General features: G+C 57.3%; 4 protein-coding genes across 4 annotated transcripts in view; 2 read left to right on the top strand and 2 right to left on the bottom strand.

Annotated features, from left to right (window-relative positions):
- Nucleotides 1-307: 307 nt before the first annotated feature.
- MUSTN1 (musculoskeletal, embryonic nuclear protein 1) lies at nucleotides 308-6542 on the bottom strand. Its single transcript, XM_055344837.1, has 4 exons — nucleotides 6019-6542; nucleotides 2002-2196; nucleotides 796-928; nucleotides 308-618 (listed from the first exon to the last, which is right to left on the bottom strand). The coding sequence occupies exons 2-4, from the start codon at nucleotides 2008-2010 to the stop codon at nucleotides 512-514; spliced, it is 249 nt and encodes an 82-aa protein (XP_055200812.1). The 5' UTR covers nucleotides 2011-2196; nucleotides 6019-6542; the 3' UTR covers nucleotides 308-511.
- On the top strand, nucleotides 3128-7848 carry LOC129522517 (inter-alpha-trypsin inhibitor heavy chain H1-like). Its single transcript, XM_055344835.1, has 9 exons — nucleotides 3128-3383; nucleotides 3478-3492; nucleotides 3775-3795; nucleotides 4175-4255; nucleotides 4363-4476; nucleotides 5469-5670; nucleotides 6561-6733; nucleotides 7326-7437; nucleotides 7576-7848. Exons 1-9 carry the CDS (start codon nucleotides 3281-3283, stop codon nucleotides 7703-7705), a joined length of 951 nt encoding a protein of 316 aa, XP_055200810.1. The 5' UTR covers nucleotides 3128-3280; the 3' UTR covers nucleotides 7706-7848.
- A 2545-nt stretch (nucleotides 7849-10393) lies between these two features.
- On the top strand, nucleotides 10394-14793 carry LOC129522129 (inter-alpha-trypsin inhibitor heavy chain H6-like). Its single transcript, XM_055344283.1, has 7 exons — nucleotides 10394-10496; nucleotides 11533-11581; nucleotides 11946-12069; nucleotides 12680-12846; nucleotides 12944-13048; nucleotides 13321-13483; nucleotides 14482-14793. The coding sequence occupies exons 1-7, from the start codon at nucleotides 10394-10396 to the stop codon at nucleotides 14791-14793; spliced, it is 1023 nt and encodes a 340-aa protein (XP_055200258.1).
- Nucleotides 14794-16939: 2146 nt separating this feature from the next.
- Nucleotides 16940-20775, bottom strand: part of STIMATE (STIM activating enhancer) — a 49262-nt gene continuing 45426 nt past the window's right edge. The window contains exons 6-8 of the mRNA XM_055344836.1: nucleotides 20292-20369; nucleotides 19396-19545; nucleotides 16940-17566 (exon numbers count right to left, since the gene is read on the bottom strand). Coding sequence (XP_055200811.1) covers nucleotides 17450-17566; nucleotides 19396-19545; nucleotides 20292-20369 — 345 coding nt within the window. The 3' untranslated portion in view covers nucleotides 16940-17449. The remainder of the gene's footprint in view (nucleotides 17567-19395; nucleotides 19546-20291; nucleotides 20370-20775) is intronic.

The raw sequence follows: 20775 nt of genomic DNA, 5'->3' as shown, positions 1-20775 counted from the left end.
ACTCTGAGCAGTGTTACTGTGGGCTGTCTAAGGCAACAGGCCCCAGCTCTAGTCCTTTGTCAGACAGAAGGGGAAACTGAGGCCCAGAAAAGGAAAGAATGGTTTGAAGTCACACCGAAGTTCAGCACCAGGTCTCCATGTCCCAGGCTCTTTCTGGCATGTGGCAGCAGCCATAACAGCACCTGCCTTATCTACCCTGGGACCTCCCAAAAGCCTGGCAAGGGTACAGAACACGCCCCATGCCCTACCCCAGCTGCTCCTCCCCTACACTTAGTGGCTATGGCCGGTGACCAACCAACACCCTCCAAACGCTGGAGCCACTTGGGCGTCCTCTTTATTGCTGTTCTCCAGGTGCTGGCATAGAGTCCCTGGGCCGAGGGGCCCGGGCTGTGAGGGGCAGGTGGCAGTCCCTCAGGCAGTAGACGAGAAGGTGCATTCTGGCATAAAAAGTTTTGGGGAAAGGATCCTGCGTCTGGGAGTTGACAGCGGTGAGGGGAATGGCGTGCACTTCTTAGCCAAAGACACTCTTGGCAGGTCCAGCTTTGGGCTTCTCAAAGACAGTCTCCGAGCCAGTCCGGCTGCCGCTGAACACTGATGGGGCGGTGGAGCCGGCTAGTTCTGTGGGGAGGACACAGAGGTGTGGGCATGGGGTCTCCCTTTACCGGGGGAGGGGGTGTCCCCTGAGCTCAGGAGCTCTGGATTCTCAGGGAATGACCTCGGACCCCTCGCACTGTCGCCCACCCCCAATGACACCCATCCACACCCTCCAACCCCACCACCCAGGGGGATACTCACCACACTCCCGCATGACCTGGTAGGTCTTGGACTTGATCTCCTGGTTCTTGGCTAGGTTCCCACGGGCCCCCTTCAGATCTTCCTCCTTCACAGGGGGGCGCTTCTTCTTGATGGGGGCATCCGGAGCACCAGCCTTGGAGAGCCCAGAGCTTCATCTTACAACCCCAGGCCTTGAGGCTCAAAGCCCCTTCCCACCTCTGTGCCTTGGCCCTGAGATCCCTTTTCACCAGTCACTGAACTCAAGTCAGTTTAAGGCCCCACTCCTCTTCCAGGAAGCTTTCCCAAATGTATTCCATCCACCACCTGCAATCTCTCTGTCCTTCTCCCACAAACTGGGAGCTTGGGGAGTGTGGCTGCTGTGGCCTCACACTGTTAGCCTGCCTGACCAGGCTCAGGCCTGGGCACAAAGGGCAAAGGGGAGAGGGACTGGTTTGAGGTGGAGTTTTAAGGGCTTAATTCCAAAACCTGCTCGCTGGGTGGCAAGGGGTCCCTTAGGGATTGTCTTTCTCTCCCCCATATTGCCAGTGTTTACCTTGTGTGTTTTGGGGAGGCAATAGGGTAGAGCTAGATGCCCATGAAGTCAGCCCCACCCACGGAGCAGGCAGCAAGGAGAACCCTCCACTTAGCATGCTGGTCGCTCTGTCCCTCCAGTACTAGGCATACGCAGGCTCAGCGCTTATCCAACCCATCACCCCCAGGCACCCATGAGTCTGAGGCCTCATTTCTTCCTAAGCCCTGGGGACAGGTGCAGGGAATCCCTGGTCCCCGAGCCTGGGCTGGGCTGCTGGGGCAACACACTACACACTGTACACGGAGACCTATCCTGCTGGGGAGACGCCAGAGCAGAGCTGCGTACCTACAGACCCAGCCTCACATGGATGTGTACATACACACTCACGGCTACACATGGAGCTACATGCAGTCAGCTTCCTCACACACACAAGCATACACAGAGATTCAAAGTATCATACATGTTGTCTCTACCCCACTGGCAAACCAGACGATACCACCAAACCCAAGATAAATAGGGATTTGTCAGCAAGCTGGGGCCCAGGCTTGCCCTCCCTGGGCCCTGGCCTTTCAGGGGCTGCAGACACTCCTCTTTACACCTGGAGTTCAGCTCAGGACACAACTGTCGAGAGAGGACAGCGTCCAGGTTCCCAGCCCCACCCTGGCACCCACCCAGCCTGCGCTGGACCCTCCTACCTGCGACATGGTGGGTGCTGTACGAGAGCTGTTTGAAGGTGCTCCTCTGGCAGGCAGAAACCAGTGGAAGGGATCAGAGCAGCGCCAGCCCTCCGGGGCTTATATGGTCCACTTGCCGGTCCAGAAAGCCACTCCCCTCCTTGACGGGCTTCCTGATGATTCAGGTCCGTACTGCCTGTAGCTTCAGAGTTTATTCTTAGAGATGAGAGGGCTGGCTAAGCACTGCTGCCTGGGGATGGCAGACAGCCGGGGGGACCCTGTGCCCTTGGGGACAGCTGCTCTATGCAGGCAGGAGGTGCCGAGCCTGGCAGCGAGCAAGGGGGGTGTTGATGAACGCGGATCTTGGAACAAGTGTGGCAGCCTGAGCTGTCCACCTGGGATAGTCCATCCCGATGTAGTGGGTGTCCCCGAGGGAAGTGAGGGCCCTGAGCCAGGCTGGGCCATTCTGAGCTTGTTTTCCACTCTTCTATCCGCCACCCCCACCCTCCCGCCCCCCTCAGATTCCAGAGGAAAGAGACTTTCCATCTCTGCACAGCAGCAGGGCAGGAGCTTCCTGTGTCTGAATCTCAGGAGCATTTGCTCACAGGAGCACAGCCCCCCACAGTTCATAGGTGAGCACCCGTCCCGAGGGACAGCCGGACAGCTGCTCCATCTGTGTGGGCTCTTGTGTCTGACCATGGTCTGGCTCGCAGTGCAAGTTTAGCAAGGGACGAAGAGGCAGGGGGTCAAGTGCCCAGGAAGGGCCAGGGAAGGGCACAGAGTCTGGCTGGCTGAAGGCACCCACAGGTACCAGGCCTGAGGACACTTAGGTTGCCGGAAGAGGGTGAGTGACATCTGAGCCCATTCTAGCCACTGAGCTGTGGAGAGCGCGAAGGGTCCAAGGTTTCCCCTGGAGGTCACTTAGCTCTCTGCTACCTACTAATATCCACCCTTAAAGGGGAGACCATCGGGGTGCATGGCAGTGCTCTCCATCTGCAGTGGGTGTGGGGAGTGGATGTGGGGGGGTGTCTGCCACCCCTAAGTTCCTTGTCAGTCTGTGATGGAGATTATTTTTATCCTTGGAGGCTCCAAGCAGACGGAACCCCACCAGGCCTGACATTTGGTTATCCCCAATGCCACTCCACACATGCCCGCCCAGTGAGGCAGCGAACAAGCGAGCAAGAGGGCCAGGAGGGCCAGGCTGCTGTTGTCTGGCCGCGGGGCTTGGAGCCGGTGCACGTCTCTCAGGACGAAGCTGGAGGGGAAGGAGAAGGCCGACGTGGCGGCCAAGGCGCTGCAGATGTCGCTGGCTTACCAGTTCGTGACCCCGCTGACCTCCATGACCATCAGGGGCATGGCGGACGAGGACGGCCTGGAGCCCGTCATTGACAAGCCCCCCGAGGGTAGGGCTCTGCGAGGGGCAGGCGGTGGGCGGGAGGCTCCTGGGGGCCCCAGGCCTCCGGGCCTTTGACTCTCTTCCCTTTCTCTCCCTTCCAGATTCCCTGCCCTTGGGTGAGTTTTTAAACCAGGCTGGTTTTCGGGAGGGGCTCCTGGGGCCCTGCAGGCAGCTCGGCCCCCCAACCCCGCCGCTGCCCCCGGGGTGCCTGGGGAGCCCTCACGCAGCTTCCATGCGGGCCTCCGGGAGCCTGCGTCTGCCCGCGGCCGGGCCGGGGTGCCCAGGGGAGGGTCAGCCGAGGCCGCGGTGGCCTCCGGGCCCAGGGTGCCTCGGGGAACGAGGCCCGGGCCTCCAGGGGGTGGTGAGGGTGACGCTGGCCCACGTTGTGTCCTCCGCAGAGATGGTGGGACACAGAAAGAGTAAGTGGCAGCGCCCCACCGCCCCGCGTCTCTACCTCGCCCCTCGGGCGGCCCATTCAGCCCTGAGCCGCGCCCCCTGAGCCGCGCCAGCGTTGCGTTGCCCCAGGAGGAAATGACGGACAGCAGGAGGCTCGCTCACCGCCTCTCCCGGGACCCTCACCACAGCCCCCTGACCAGGCCTGAGTCCCCTTATGCCACCAGCTCCGCCAGGCCCCCACGGAGGGGACAGCTGAGGGGCTGGCTCCCCGGCAGGCATCAGGGGCTCGGGGCCCTCCTGCTCTGGGGCTTCAGGCCTGCCGCCTGGGGGGGGCTGGGAAAAGGAGCCCGCAGCCCCAGGGAAGTGGGGTACCATCTCCTAAGTGCCGTTCCCTCCCGCCAGCGTTCAAGCTGCCGGCTTCACAGCCTTCCCCGACTGGATCCAGTCCCGACATCCAGCAGTTGCCAAACCAAGTGACCGGAGGCGAGTTCTGGGGGGGGTGTGAGGGACACCCCTGCCCTGCTCCTGGCCGGCCCCAGCCCACCTGCCCGATGCCCAATCTAACGGACTACTCCATGCTATGCCCCCAGTGGACACTGACCCCCACTTCCTCATCCACGTGCCCCAGAAGGAGGATACCCTGTGCTTCAATATCAATGAGGAGCCCGGTGTGATCCTCAGCCTGGTGCAGGACCCGGACACAGGTACTCGTGACCTCACGGCCTCTGCCAGACAGAGCGGGGCTGCACTCCTGCGCCCTCGGTGGTAGCCACCGACACGACAGTGTCCATGGCCTCCACTGCCCACAGCCTGGGCCCCGGTCACCTGCTGAGCTCAACCCACCTCCTTCTCTCCCATCGACCTGCCTGGGCCCTAGGTGGCACCTGCTCTTGGACGTGTGACCCCTGCAGGCACCCAGGACCCTGTGCTTAGAAGGGCCCATGCTCGGTTTAATGCTCTGCTCTAGTTGTCTCGAAGTTCTTAACAGTTTTTGAGCAAAGTCCCCTCACTTTCATTTTGTACCAAGTTCTGCAAATTCTGGAGTAATCCTGCCCTGCCTTCCCCCTCACCTTGGCTGAGGGAGCCCGAGTCCCTCCCCCAGCAGTGCTCCCTGTCCGACTGTCTGTGGGCCACTCTCTCCCTGCCTCCCTCTGAGTCCGATCAGGCGGTCTGCAAGGATTCGTTGAGCACCTCCTAGGGGCTACAGGTGCAGTAGGGACTGAGCCAAAGTCCCTGTGCTTGTGCAGTTTGGCCAAGGGAGACAGACAGGCAAACACATTCTCAGATGACAATTTGAGAGCATGAGACATGCCATGTTGGGATAGTGAAGGCAAGGAGGGGGCTTAGGGCTGCTCAGTTGAGAGGAGGCCTCTGTGACCTGCTCCTGGGTCAGGGATTAGGGCGACAGAGAAGGAGCACGCCCAAATCCTATCCTCGGGGAGACAAGACCCCTGGCCTGGGGGCCCAGAAGCAAGGGCTAAGCAGTAGGTAGTTAGCCCTGTAGGAGTGGGGAGGGAGAAGTGCTGTGTGGCCTCCACTCATCCTGAAGGCCCCCTGGCGAGGGGGGAGCCTCAAAGCCAGTGTGGAGTGTGGGTGTCTCCCAGGAGGGGGGCACGGCATGAACAAAGGCAGGCTGGCAGGCATCTAGCGAGAGCTGGCCCCTCCCTCACCCGGATGGCCCCTCACCCTCCTGCAGGCTTCTCCGTGAATGGGCAGCTCATCGGCAACAGAGCCGGGAGCCCTGGGCAGCACCAGGGCACGTACTTTGGGCGGCTGGGGATTGTGAACCCCACGACAGGCTTTCAGCTGGAGGTGACCCCTCACAACATTACGCTGAACCCTGGCTCGGGTGGACCCGTGTTCTCCTGGAGGGACCAGGCTTCACTGCGGCAGCATGAGTAACCAGGCTGGGGCCTGGGCCTGGTGGGGGGGCGGGGGAGGCAGGTGGGGGGAGGCCTGGGGAGGGATAAGGCAGGAAGCCCCAGAGCCAGCTCAGCTGCCTGAGCTTGCCGGGCCCTCGTCCCCTGAGCTACGTCACTGAATGTCATCCGTGTGGCCTCCGTGTGGGCTGGGCAGACCTGTTGGGCCCTGTGGACCACCCCACCCGTTTCCCTCCGCTCCTGGACCCTCGCTCCAGGCCGGGCCGCCTGCGTGCCCTTGCCCAGCGGTCCATTTTCATCACCACCACACAAAGCCAACCCACGTCCTGGGCCCAGCGCCAAGGCCACCTATTCCCTGAAACCCACCTCATCTCTTCTCCGCTGGACTCGAGCTCTCTGGGCGTCTCTTTCAGCACCTATCTTAGCACACCTTGTGCTTTTGTTTGTTCCTTCCTCCACTCACTCATTCTCCCAACTCTGCCAAGTACCAGAGCGGATGCTGGGCAGCAGAGCTTTAGGAAGGAGAGAGCAGAGTCCAGTGTGGAGGACACAGATGATGAGTGGCAGTCAGAGAACACGGACTTTGATATTAGAGAAGCTGGAGTCCAAGTCCTGCCTTTACTGCTTAGCAACTGTGTGGCCTGGACCTGGGCAAGTCCCTGACCCTCTCTGAGCTTCACAGGATCAGAGTGAGAACAAATGATGCAGTTTGTATGGAGGGCTTGGCACAGTGCCCAGCACATTGTAAGCCCCCCCGCCCCCAAAGCAGCATGTAGCAGGTAACAGCCCTCCATCTGGGAGCGGGGGGCGTGGTGCTCATGACAGCTGGATCCAAGAGGAGCAGGGCAGCTGCATGGAGGGGCGTGTGGTGTAGCTGCACCTGCCCCCACGGCCACCTTGCCCTGCAGGGTGGTAGTGACCATCAACAGGAAGAGGAACCTGGTGGTGGCTGTGGAAGATGGGGGCACGTTTGAGGTTGTCCTGCACCGGGTGTGGAAGGGGAGTGCCGTCCACCAGGACTTCTTGGGCTTCTACGTGCTGGATAGTCACCGGATGTCGGCTCGGACACACGGGCTGCTAGGTAACCAGCTGGGCAGGCAGAGGTAGTGGGGTGCACTGTGGCAGCCAGGGGGCTCACCATGGCTCAGACTTGCAGCTGGTCACCGGGGCAGGCCCTTCTCCAACTCGGCCATCGAGGCTCAGAGCTCCAAACAAGGCTGGTCCTGCTCAGGGTCTCGTCCCTCAGAAAGGCTGTGATCAAACACAAGGTGAAACTACACCTTAAGTGGGTCTGGGGGCGAGCAGGGAGAGGTCCGATTGGCAGCAAGGTCCAAACAGACCAGATCCCCGAGGCCTCCTGGGTGGGGTGACTCACTGGCCCACTGCTTTTCCTGGTGGCCTTCCTGCAGCACTTGCTGCCTGGGGGCACCTACCCCTAGGACCCTCTCCCCAGCCAGGTTCTTGCCGAATTAGTCCGAGAAGGTAGGAGGTATAACCGGCTGCCAATAAATCTGCTTTCGATGCCAAAGGGGTGGCTTTCGATGCCAAACCGTATCAGATACAGTCCCGCCCTTAAAAAGACAAGCATTCAGGCCAGTCTGTGACTCCCCAGTGAGCACCTGCTGAGCCCCGGGCCCCCCAGGATAACTGCTGCTTCCAATGTGCCTTTCCAGGACAGTTCTTCCACCCCATTGATTATACAGTCTCTGACCCCCACCCGGGCTCCGACCCCACAAAGACAGATGCCACGATGCTGGTAAAGAGCCACCAACTGACGGTCACCAGGTAGGTGGCTGCTCTCCCAGTATGTCTGCCCTTGACATTCCTGTCATTGGTCGGGGCCTTCCTCCAGGTGTCACAGAGGTGGAATGGGCTTCCTGTGGGGGGTTCAAAGGGTAACCCCAGCTTTCTGTATCTCCCCAGGGGCTTGCAGAAAGATTACAGCAAGAACCCCCGGCACGGGGCTGAGGTGACATGCTGGTTCGTCCACAACAATGGGGCGGGGCTGATCGACGGCGTTTACACTGACTACATCGTCCCGGACATCTTCTGAGCCCCCTAGGCGGCTCACCTGTCCTTTCTCGGGACCATGGCAGAGGACAGCATCCTGACCGGCTCCCTGTGCCACACCTCTCTGGTCAAGCTGATCCATGTGTCAAAGGCCCCATGACTTCCATTAAAGGGAGGCTGAGTCTAGCCCAGGCTGGCTGCTTTTGGGGAGGGAGAGTGGCAGGGAGGCAACCCAAGATATTGCCCCTCAGAGGACTCTGAGGTCAGAGCACACCCGGAGGCCGCCAGGGACCTACTCTGCCCCCACCCCACCCTATTCACTGCAGCTGCCCCATTCCACGCCCGCTGAGCACCTGGAGTGCCCCCTGCACACAGCTCCCCTCAGGGACACTGGCTGTTTATACCGGCACCGTTCTAAGTGTCTTTGTGGAATTAACTAAATGCATCTAGATTCGAAGCCCAACAGCCCTCAGGGATACCTGTGCCACACCCAGCTATAGCCGAGGAAACGGAGCTTAGGGGACTTGTCCAAAGTCACTTGTAAGTGCCAGAGCTGGGCTTTGAACCCATGCTGCGTGGTGTCAGCATCTGTGAGCTTAATCCCCTATGCGGTTATTCCCGTCAGGCTGGGCAGCGGATCACAGCCTGTTGGGATTTCTCTCTAGATATTCCAAAGCATCAATAAGCATATGAAAGGAGCATAGAAAGTACATACAGATCGGGGGTCCCAAAAAGTCCTGTGGGAGCTGGATGCTACACCCACTGGCACACGGTCCCTGGAGGCGGTTCCAGGGCCTTCCCCTCAGCTCAACATTCCAGCTTGGGTTTGCGAGCCCTGAGAGCCAGGACATTTCCCAAAGGCAAAGACAGCCTTGCCCAAAAGTGGTGATTTCAGGGAGCTAGCAAGAGCAGCCCACTGGCTCATGGTGAGGCCTGAAAATGATGCCCTCGGGGCTCCTTCCCTGGCGTCTTGAGAAGCACTGGCCCTCTGGTGAAGGTTGATGGGCCTCTTTTCCAAAGGTTTCTACTTTTCCTCCGCTGGTTTCCGTGCAGTTCCCACTACAACGGAGGCCCAGGAGGACCCAGATCAGTAACTCAAATCTTGAGCTCCAGGGCTGCCCTGGGCCCCGGGAGCACAGAGCTCTGGGGGAGGGGGCAGTAAAGAGGGGGGAAGAACAGCGTTTCAGAGCCCAAGCACCGACTGGAGCCTCCTGGGCGTTGTAAGGGAGGGAGAGCCCGGGACTGCGGGATCGATGGCTGCTGCCCGGAGAGACAGGCCTTCCCTCCTGCAGAGCGGAAAGGCTGTGAGCCCCAAGAGCTCTTAGATTCCATCTCACTCGCCACCCTGCACGTGACTCTGGGTCCCTCCAAGTCCCCAGCTGTCCCTCCAGTGCCTGTTGAGCAGCCACAGAAGCCCTGGGTAGAGTTGTCCCTCCCAACAATGTCCAAGTAATCGGGGACGAGGAGGCACGTAGAGGAAAGGGCCAGGGAAGCTCCACAGGCAGCCACGGGGCTCCGAGGGGCTGCTGGACAACTGTTGGGAGGACAATAGTCCTGCCAGAGACACACACCCAACCCCCCCCCCGCCCCCCGCCCTATCACCCAGTGGTCAGTGACCACAGATGCTGAAAATGACTGCACAAACGAGATTCCCAGGAGCCAGGAATCCCGGGACCAGGCTGCAGGGCTGGGTGCTCCAGCTCCGAGAGCTGCAGGGTCGGGTCCCTGTCTGTCCTGAGCTTGGTGCCAGCCGGCAGCAGGGGTGTATAAGGATTCCAGAGGCCTGGGGAGCACGGGACCCCAGCCAGTCTGCCACACGGGTGGTGGCCACCTCGGTGTCTGCTTCATTTGGACCAACGTTGTCTCGTTGACTCGGCAACTCTCTGTCATTGCTTCTGTGGCTCCAGCCACTTCCCGCCACTAATCCACTTCTTCCTCATGGCTCCTGCTGCCTCATGGAGTCTTCTTTCTGCCTTTTCAGCCTTTCTCTGCTCCCAGCAGTCAACTCTCTCTGTCCAACTCATAGTTGGATGTGGAGCTTTTTAGCCAAGGACATAGGACACCATCAATTAGCTGCCCTCTGCGCAGGCGGCCCCATCCACACCAATCAGTGGTGGCTCCATGGGAGGATCACCGGGTCACTTTGCTCAGAAGAGCATGAGTATGGCAGGCACATGGCAGCCATGTGGAAGGTCTGGAGGCTGGCAGGGCCGTGGGGTGGCCCAGGAGAGACTGGGCTCTGCCTCAGACGCTGCCATTGTCCAGGAAGGCAGGGCTCCAGCCTCAAAGGAGACTCTTAGGGGAAGGAGTGTCCAGGAGGTGAAGGCAGCTGAGTCCCTGGCCAGGCCCTTGGAACACAGGGATGAATGGGATGCGGCCTGGCTCTCTGGGAGCTCAGTGTAGACGGACGGCCTGACCCAAACATGCAAGTCTCAATGAAAGGTAGTGATGGAGCAGGCCCTCGGGAACTGAGAGCCCGGAGCAGGGCTGTCTGGGTCAGAGAGGGGACAAAACAGGAAGGCTTCTGGAGGCTGGACTCAGGTCTGGCAGGAAGAGAGGCACGAGGTGCAGACAAAGGGGGTGTGCCAGGGGGAAAGAGTGAGTTCAGAAAAGCAAGCTGAAGCCAGCTCACAGAGAGGGCTGGAGCGCAGGACCTGGGCTTTGTCGTTCCCCTGGGGCCTCGAGAACCCAACGAGGGTCGTGAGCAAGGGGTGCAGCCCCTTGTGGAGAAATGAGCCTCAGGGCGACAGGCCCGCTATGTGCCCTGGCTGCCTGGAGAAGGCTGGAGGGCTTCCATCCAGGAGGCCAGACCCCAGGCCATGTCAGTGGTGCAGGTAACAGGCAATAGTGCTGAGATGCCCTTGGCTTTCAGCAGGACGCCACACCCTATGAGCACCCCCGCCCCCCAGGGAGCTGAGGGCCCATTTGCCAGCACACAGCGTCTGCTTTCTCCAGGAGACTCCATGTCCCAACACTGTTGACAGTCCCCATGGGCCCTCTTGGTACAGACAGATCCAGGACCTGTTATTCCACCCACGCCCCAGCTTCCCCAGGGGAGCCCCCCGCCTTCCGCTCTTCCCATCCTACACTGCAGGTCATTGACCCCAGTTGGAAAACACCAGGCTCACCATATAAGGAGCATAGGCCGGGCCTGTGTGCTCAGCGGTGGCATCTGCGTGGTGGCCCTGCCTCATCTTGGCCCTGCTCTCTGGCTTGGTGGCCTCTGGCTTTCTGAGAAGCCCCTCCCGGCCACTGGGGGGAAGTAGCCCCGTCTTCGCCCTCTGAGCATGTCACATGGGCAGAAGCGACAGGATGGACAATCCTCTATGTGGCGAGAGGAGGAGGCAGAGGGCTAGGCAGTGAGCTGCAGGGGACAGCGTTGGGTGTCGCGCTCTTAAATCTCCTGTGACCTGCATTTCCCCACCTGTCAAATGGGTGATGCACCAGAAACAGCTCCCCTCGCTGAGGGGCTGTGCAGGTCCACATCTGAGACAAGGACAGATGACTCCAAGAACGGCTGAGCCACGCCTTGTGGGGTGCACTGGTGGTGGGGGCATTCTGGGGGTTTGGGGCCCAGGGAAAGGCAGAGGGAGTCAGGGTGTGTGGGGGCAGGGTGAGAGGTAGTTTGGTTCTCCCAACCCTGCTCTCCTGGGACACCTGGAGACCTGCCCTATTTGGGCCTCAGTTTCCCCATATACTCGGAGTTCTTCCTAGTCTGAAGTGGCTCTGGGTGGGTCCTATGTCCAGAGGCCCCTCAAGAGGTATGTGTATGGGGGATCTGCTGGACCCTGACCTCAGCCCAGAGCCTGCTCCCAGGCTATGGTGGCCTTGGCCTTGGCCTGATTCCTGTGTTTGTCTTTGTTTTTGCAGAATGGATCCTCCCAGAAGGGGTGAGAACTTTCACCAGGGATGGGGTGGGGTGAGCAGGGTAGGATGGAGCTGCTTGCCCAATAGCAGAAGGGGTGGGCCATAATGAAAGGGCCCTCCCAGTTGGCACACAGCTCCCAGCCCTGCCCTGACCGACCCCCATGTGACTCACCAACTCTGGGAAAGAATGCCACAGAACATGCCCGCAGACCTCTCTGGATGCAGCCCGTGGCCGTTCTTCCACCAGCCCTTCCTCTCACAAACATACCTAGCACTTGCTCGGAGCAGGCCCTGAGCACCAGGCTGGGGACACACATCCTCACGAAGCATCTTTATATCCTGCTCCACGCAGATGCTCCCTAGACCTTCCCTCAGTCCACTGCCCCCACCGGAGAGGAGGTGTTGGGGACTTGAAGGCCCTCCCCACACATTCTCCTTGGCACAGGAAATAAGTGCCAGTTTGGGGACAGAATCAAGCAATTACCAAAGCAGAGGAGGAGAGCCGGAGTGTGTGTGAATGTGATTTCTTTCAAAGTGGAGGTGAGCCGAAGAGCTAGGGCAGGTGCTCCCTGGCCAGAGACGTGGTGCAGCTGGCGCACGTCTGATCAGAAAGGCAGGACCTGTCTGGAGGACCCTGGAGCCCTGAGGATGACTGTCCAGAGGGTGATGGGGAGCACAAGAGGGCTTAAGTGGGGAATGGACAGTCAGACTGGATTTTTAGAAGACCTCCCCTGGCTACAGCTAGCTGCCCAGAAACACATCCAGAGTTAAGGAGGCAGAGCAGGGCCCCTCCCTCTCCTTGTTCCCCTCCCCTCATCTTGGCACCAACACGCGCAATACCATCCAGCATGAAGTTCCTTCTCATGGTGCAAAACCCCTCCCTAAGTGGCTTCTGGGTGCTGAGCTCTAAGGCCGGCTGAGAGGGTCCTGCCCTCCAAGGAGCCCCTGGTCTTTGATGGGGAAGGAGGCGCTCAGAAAGGCCAGAGCCTTCCAGAACCAGGGTGGCCAACTGAATGGGAAGACCGAGGAAACTGAAAGGGCCACTCACCAGGCAGAGGCCCTGGACTCTGCAAGGGGCACCCAGAAGGAGAGCAGCCAGGTGTAGGGGCTGCTTTCCCAGAGGCTGGTCGAGCACTGTCCTCTCCTGCAGGTCAGCAATGGCATCGAGGTCTACAGCACCAAGATCAGCTGCAAGGTGACCTCCCGTTTTGCTCACAATGTCGTCACCACCAGGGCTGTCAACCGCGCAGACACCGCCAAGGAGGTGTCCTTTGACGTGGAGCTGCCTAAGACGGCCTTCATCACCAACTTCACCTTGTGGGTGTCGCCATGGCTGCTGGCTCCAGGCCAGAGTGGCGGGGTGGGAGTGGTCTGGCTCAGCATGAGCCCCCAACTCTACTCTCCTTCCTTGCAGGACCATCGACGGTGTGACCTACCCCGGGAATGTCAAGGAGAAGGAAGTCGCCAAGAAGCAGTATGAGAAGGCTGTGTCCCAGGGCAAGACAGCCGGCCTGGTCAAGTAAGCGCGGTGCCCCCTCGGCCTTGCGAAGAAGGGGCTCAAGGGCTCAAGGGCTCTCAGAGATGCAGACAGCGACAGCCACGGTCATGGTCACTGAGAATATTTCATGGTTATAGCAAAACGTGTCTGTAATGCTTACAGCATTGTCCCACTTAGGAGTGGAGGCAGGCAAGGCTCGGAGTGGGGAGGGATTCTCCTAGGGGCTGGATCTGAGCCGAAGGCCCAGGAAGGGCAAGCTCGCCGTCTGCAGGGCAGTGTTGTATCCCCTCCAGGGCCTCTGGGAGGAAGCTGGAGAAGTTCACAGTGTCCGTCAACGTGGCTGCGGGCAGCAAGGTCACCTTTGAGCTGACCTATGAGGAGTTGCTGAAGAGGCACAAGGGAAAGTACGAGATGTACCTTAAAGTCCAACCCAAGCAACTGGTCAAGCACTTTGAGGTAATCAATCACCCCTGCAGCTGCTGAAAGTGCAGGGGTGTGGTAGGGAGTGGGGGTGGGGAGGGGTGTTGCTGGAAGCGCCCTGGGGCAGACCCCAGAGCAAGGTTGAGAAGCCACCATGGCTGAGGAGCATCGGAGCTGAGAGCCAAAGGAAACGCTTAACTGACTGAGACACTCAGGCTCCCCTGGGAGAATCTTCTAACTCACTGGGGAAATTTTCTTGACCCCACGAAGCTGTTTCAACTCCAGACAACACACAACTAACAACCACAAGTGATGCTTTCTTTTCTTTCTTTTTTTTAAAAAAAGCTTTATTAAGATGTGAAACTTTATTGTAAACCATTTTACAACGTAAGTACACAGTCTCTTCCCTTTCATTTCAAAAATGCATTTCTGTGAATCTTAACACCACTGATGAAACACCCCCACCGGAAGGGCAGTGGAAATAGGCCATTGTTTGCTCGCACAGTTCTGAGTTCTAATAATCATCATGGAAAGTGAAATCAAGTAAGACCAACCCACCCACCCACCCAGGAGCTCAAGGTGCTGACAACTGTTGGACTGGAAGTCCCTTGCCCTTCAGAGCTGCCAGTGTTTCACAGGGTAAAACAGAAAGCTCGCCACTCCTGGTCAGAAGTGTGTGCAACTTCTAAAAGCCAGCCCTACCTACATCCAATAAGGTGGCTGCTTTCGCCAATGAGAAGTTCTCAGAGCTGTCTATCCCTGGCTGCAAAAAAGCCAGTAAGTTATTGTCTGGAGGGCAGAGTGGGCTCCTGGGTAGCCTTCCGTTGGGGACTCTGAGCTGCAGGCTAAGGACTAGATTGCCTAGGAATTGAACCTTTATAGGTTTTCCCTTTAAAGGCATGACAGGTCACCATTTGCCTAGGACTCTCAGTTGCCAGGAAGAGGCATAAGTTAAAGCTTGAGGCAGGAGGCCACCAGAGTGCCTGAGGGTTAACAGATGGGCCAGACCTTCACCTCAAAGGTCTTCTGAGCAGACCAAAAAGCCACTGCCGCCCAAGATCTCACCAACATCCCCGCTTGCCATTGTCAACATCCCACTGACAGCAAAAGGAAATAAGGCCAATGATTCCTTCCATTCAGACATGATGGTTATACCTCATCAGGTTAGTTCCATTAGGTACAGGAAACTTGTTCATGACTTACAAGCTTCCGCCATGGGTGGCTTGGCCAAGGTCCACATCTGGACAGATCAGATGGACAGCACACAACATCCAGTTGGTGTCCCATGGTTTCTCAAGCACTGTGCCACTTGCCATGTGGCTTGGGTAAAGAGCTGTACCTCATAAGGCACCTAGGGGCAGGTGGTGAGGAGACTCATCCCAGGGAAGGAGGACAGCTCGGGAGGAAGTTCTGACCATGACCCTCTGCATATGGTCTCTTGGGACAATTGTGCACCACAGACAACCCCCAGTGACTGCAGGAAACATTCTAGGGAATACAAACTCTGTGCATGTGTGTAGGTACATGTGCAAGTGGAACACGTGTGCATGTGTGTGTGCGTGCATACACACACACACACACACACACACACACACACACACACACACACACACACAGGAAGGGTAGGGAAGGCCTAACCGGTGAGGCCACGCTGTCCAGTCCTAAACACCACAGGGTCCTCTATAATTAGACACTCGTCTCCTGGTCAGCCAGCTCTATGTGGCCCAGAGACTAAAGCCCTTATTGAAACTCAGGATACAGGGAAAAACCACCCCTCACTAGCCACCACTTTGTTCTCCAAACCCACTGGCCAGTAGGCCCTGGGACAGGCCTTGGGATGAGCGGATTGTTTGGGACCTATGTAACCCCCACCTTCCACCTTCCAGGGTCTGTGGTTCCCTGATCCGCTGTGCCTTGAGCTCAAGACACACAGCTCTGATTCTGAGCTTAGGAAGGTGCAGGAAAATAGTGGTGGGCACAGGTGGTTCATAAAAAATAATGAAATAGGAAGGAAAAGTAGGGAGAGCCAGTGATGCCACGAGGGGCTAACACAGAGCAGGCACATCAGTTCTGGTCTTCCCCAGCACCTATTCTCAGGGGAGACATCTCACCATGGCTAGAGGACGGGAGGGGTGAAGACCAGAAATGAGGGCAGAAGTGGTCATGGCCTCCAGTCTTGCACGTAGCCTTCCCTCCTGCCGCAGACGCCCATGGCGGCAGAGTAACCATCCAGGGTAGCAACAGGGCCCAGCTCCTTTCAGCCCTCTGGTTCTGGACTGCTAGGGGAAGATGGGCTGAGAAAGCTCCCTGCCCCTGCCCATGGCCAGGTGGGATTGTGAGAGGGAAGACAGGTCCAGAGCTTAACAACTTGACTCTCATGCCACAATTCAGACCCAATCTACTTAAGGGCAGCACCTTGTATGCAGGTCTAAAAGGAAGGTTCTGGGCCCGGTGGCCTCCCTGCACCTGTCTCACTTCTAGTTTTCACCTTAGTGGTGTAGTTTTCTGTTCCTTAATTTCTGTGGCTGCCTCTGGGCCATGATAAAACACTGGCCGCTCCACTTCCACAGCAGGGTGAGTGCCCAGGCCAACCCACTCCACTGTGGTCAGCAGACTCCCAAAGCTACAGGGGCCTGTGGCCATGCAGAGGAGTGAGTGCCTCTCCTTGGGGAGGGGGCCCAGGCTTAGAAGCATCTTCCCTGCCTGTGGATGCAGACAGTGAGCTCTCGTCTTGACCTGTCCCATCTCCAGCTGCCCTGCAGCTTTGGAGGATACAAGAGACAGGACCACCAGGCCAGGGAGGTGGTTCTCAGACTGCTATGCATAACAGGGGGACAACACTAAGCCGGCAGACAGGGGGCAGCCTGAGAGGAGGTGCTGGTCTGGCAGCTGGTCCAGAAGGCTCCACTTTGTGCCAGGAGCCAAGGAGGCTCAGACTGAATTCTAAACTTCAGATCTGGAGACTGAAGAGGGTCAGGGAACACATAGGGGTAGCTTCACGGTCTCAGTTTCTCTGGACACAGAGCTCTAGGCTCTTTTCTTGGGCATGTCTAAGACCTTTAAGCTGCCAGCAGAAAATCCAAGCGTCTGGACAGAGTGCTTCCTGTCCCACTTGCACCAGGGCCCTAAGGATTGGCCTTCGGACCAGCTGCCTCCTGCTCAGGCCTGACCTTTACAGAGCCACTGGGTTTGTTCTTTTCAGGTAAGGGCTTATCTCCCTTCCTGTTGGGACCATTTCCCTCATCTTACCGCAGGTTACCTAAAAATATTCCAAATAAAAAGCTCCCGACTTTTTCTTCCCGCAAGTTCACATCCCACAGAAGGCAGACAGACCCATTTCTTTGGGGATTAAAAAGAGTTCTTAAATACAATAGTATGAAAATATAACTTAAAAATATAAAAGTCAACAGCATACGGAAGACTTAAAAATCTATGTTTTGCCCATTAGTCCCATAGGAAATAAACACATACTCAAAAAACATTAACACTGTGACAGCTCATAAAACCGGCTTTAGAAATCAGTAGTTACAAAGCCATTTTGAGTAAGAAAGCATTGCGGTTCCAACTTGGTCAATGAGTGACTTTTAGCCCAAAATGTGTTACGTCTTCACACTCCCAGAGCCTGAGGGGAAGGCTCTACCTGGTCTGCGTGTGCGTTTGGTTTTCCTCCTCAATGCCACCCAGCCAGACACGGGATGGGGCCTCTGGGTCCCTTGCAACACTGTTTGGGACAATGACAGACAAACAAAACGCCTCGCTTGCATATTTGGTCAGTGTTTGTAGTGCAACTGATTGGGGACCTCTGGCTGCCTTGAACCCCTCGGCGCTGGCCCGTCCTCCCTCTGTCAAGTCACAGTCGTCTGGGAGTGGGCAGAGACAGCAAGAGGGGTGGAGGTAGAAGAGGAGGGGCAGAGAGGAGGGAAGGAAGGACACTGCGGAGCCGCCACGTGCCGACCCAGCAGCCGGCTGGGCCCCCAAACCTGACCCCGACACAGGAGTGTGTCATACGGGCAGCCCAAAACGGTGTTTCTTTTTCTTCGCAGGCTTCAGAGGGGTCAGTCTGCGCAGGTCCTCCTCCACATCGGACTCCTCCATCTCGTCATCGGCTGAGATCAGGATCTGGGGTGGTGGAGAGGCATGGCCTAAGTCACCCCCAGTGGGGCCTTCTTCCTCTGCCCTCCCTCCACCCTGGCAACAGGGTGCTAATGCCTCTAGAAGGTCTCAGAGCCTCAGGTTTCTTTAGGAGAGGGTGAAGGGGAGGCCACTTTACAGAGTGAGACCACCCAGACATCACTCACTCCCAGGATATTCACAGGCTACTAAAGCCAGCACCAAGTTGACATACCCGCCCCTCTGTAGTGCTCCCCGCTTCTCCATCCAACCTCCAGCTGTGATGGAACCCCAGTTAGAAGAGACTCAGCAACGAGCCACACCCTAAGTCATCCTGGCAAAGAACCCCGTCTGGACACAGGGTGATACAGGTCCTTGAGGTTGCCGTATAGACAGCAAAAGCAAACTGAAGAGTTCTTTTCGAAAGGAAAAGAAAACATCTGTAGAGCATACATGAGGCAGGCAGATTTCAGAGCAGCTGCTTTGAACCAACTCTGCAACCTGTGAAGACACATGGGAGCCCTGCACTTTTCTGATCCCCTGGAATGACTCAGCTGTGGAGCAAGGGCATCCAGGGCAAAGACTCATTTACTGCCGACCTGCTGCGCCACTTGCCTGGCTCTGCAGACCTCTGAGCATCAGGAAAGGACAGGGACGGGGTATCTGTGCAGGGGAACATGAGCTCATTCTTTCCCAGGGGCAGGATGGCTGTACCACCTCTTTCTGGACCACTCCCTGGGTGGGTCCCTGATTAAACTTTCTCTCTGGCTCCCTATCTACTGCCTATATAGGCACACCTCAATCACAAAGCACCTTGCCCAGCACTGGTACCTCTTTTCATGTCATTTCATCCTACCCTATGGGACACATGCTGCTATGGCTATGATATGTTTCACAAACCCAGATGTCACCCCATGTGGCCATGACTGCTGAGTGGCTGCTTCTTCCTGTACTGCTATTTGTCATTCATCTAACGTTTGCCAGTCTGTTATGACAGGATGGGCCCCGCGCCAGATCTCAGGGACATATAGAGAAGTTATGGGTTTACCCTCTGTCCTGCTCCTCTATTCAGATTTCAAAACTCCCTCCAGGGTGCCCCCAGGAGTCAAATAGGCTGTTTCAGGGTCCTCACAGGGCTTTGTTAATGCCTCAACATCAGAATGATTACACAATGTTATAAGGAGCTATTCAGACACCTTCATCCAGTCTGAAGGTCTTTCAGGGAAGACATTACCTCAGCCATTTCTGCAGCCCCATCCTGACTGCAGAGCTCGGCACACCATGAAAGCTGAGGCCGCCTCTCAGGAGGCAGCCTGGCCTCACCTTGCAGCATGAAGAGGTACAGGCTGCCCAGAGAGCATAACTTTGCTCCACACTCCGATTTATGACCTTCTGTCTCCCTGAGGTCCCAACCTTTGAACTCAGGAGAGCTGACAATAAGGGGAGGTGAGGTTACCTATGTTTTAGAAGTTTCTAGCGGGCTTAGCCAACACTTCTGCTGCTCTGCAGTGGTAGGCAGGGATTTAAACACCTTAACGCTTAAAGGCAATGATCAGGCCCATGAGAATCCTTGTCAGCTTCCCTGGAACACAGCAGCCCCTCTTTTCTCTGTCCTCCTCCACTGGCAGAGGTCCATACTGTCGGAGGCAAGTCCCTGCTGCCCCATCGGGTGTTCCACCTCCCTGTTGTGGGATGGCCAGGGCCCGCAGGAATGCATCCCTGCTGGATGGAGGTGGTCAGCCTCTTCTTCCCCCACTGCTGAGTATTAAGAGGACTAGAGGTAAATGGAGGCCAGAGACGTCCTCAGGTCAGGGTGCAGCAGAAGGGCTCGGCCCTACCTCAGACTCTGACTCCTCGTGGGATGCAGCCCTTCGATAGCGGACCTTGCTCCCATTCCTCGAGTCCTGGTTGGCTCCCCTTTCTTCTAGTTTAGCTTTCGTCCTCCCTTTTCTCATGAGGAAATTATCCACTACCCAAAACATCAAAGCCTGTGGGGAGGAAATGTGCATGTTACTCTGGGATATGCCATTCGTCAAAGCAGAGCAGACCCCACTGCCATTCTTCCCACATGCTCCAGATTTACCATGCCCAGAACAAGGGGAAGAAAAACTTCATCCAGCCCCCCTGCTCTCTAACAAGCTTACAAAGAGATTCCCACCATCTATGTCCTTTGCTTCCGCTTTCCTATCAAAGAGAACCAGCAGGAAAATCCTGACCCTCTTCACCCTGAGTGCTGGTAACTGATAGGGACAGCCTGTCTTGGGCTTTTGCCTTAGCTGCTGGCAAGGTTTCTGGGCTCCTGGCACAGGCTGAGCAGCTGGCCCATACACTACCATGATGGTCAGCGTCAAGTGACTTTATTGTTCCTTCTTACTATTTCTTACTTCTTTCTAGCCAGTGTACTCAGGGGTTTCTCTTGGAGCTCTGGGGTCAGGGATAAAAGGAGTGAATTCCTACATCCTGATCTAGAAGTCGCTCGTGGTGCATGTGGAGAGCCTCCTGGGTGGGAGGTCCCCCGGCAGGGAGGGCAAGACAAAGTTCCTAGGATCCTCCATCTTGCACAGGAGGCTTAGAGCAGGGACCTGCCTGCTGAGGAAGCAATCCTACCATTTCCAGGCCTGGGGTGGGGAGGGGCCTGGGGGCTATGAGGAGCTTTCTCTGTCAGACTCAGAACTTTAAACAGGACACTGGAAGGCAGAGAGCACACGGGGGTAAAATGCAACATGGCACTGACATTGACAAAGAAGGGGACGATCAGCATGACGATGGCCAGTTTCAGGTCTGGGTTTTCAATGGGATTCAATAGGGCCACCTGTAAAGAGAAGCAGACTCCGTGAGGTAGGGAGAGATCACAGAGAAGGTGCCTGGGGGTCGGGGGGCAGCAACACAAATCACCCATGAGGCCCTGGGCAGGGTGGCTTAGCTTAGACAACACCTCCCCAGAATCCTGATGGGAACAGCACCTCACACCCAGGGCCACACAGTCCACCCCCAGGTATGACTGCTAACAAGGGACAGACCTGGAGAGAGCACTTGGAACAGTGAGAGCTTTAGTGGCTTTCCCAGTGCCGTGCACATGGGAAGTGTAGTGCACTTACAACCACCGAGCAGAGCAGGGCCCACCCACCAGGAGGCGCAGAGGGCAGGGCTGGTATGGTTTCGGGGAGTTGGGGGGAATGAAGTCGATGGATGTTCATTATAGACACTAGCAATGAGGT

This window comes from Nyctereutes procyonoides, unplaced genomic scaffold (assembly GCF_905146905.1).
Source record: "Nyctereutes procyonoides isolate TBG_1078 unplaced genomic scaffold, NYPRO_anot_genome, whole genome shotgun sequence".
NCBI classification, from domain to species: Eukaryota; Metazoa; Chordata; class Mammalia; order Carnivora; family Canidae; genus Nyctereutes; species Nyctereutes procyonoides.
The sequence above is the reverse complement of the archived record's forward strand: the minus strand, read 5'-3'. Positions and strand labels throughout refer to the sequence as shown.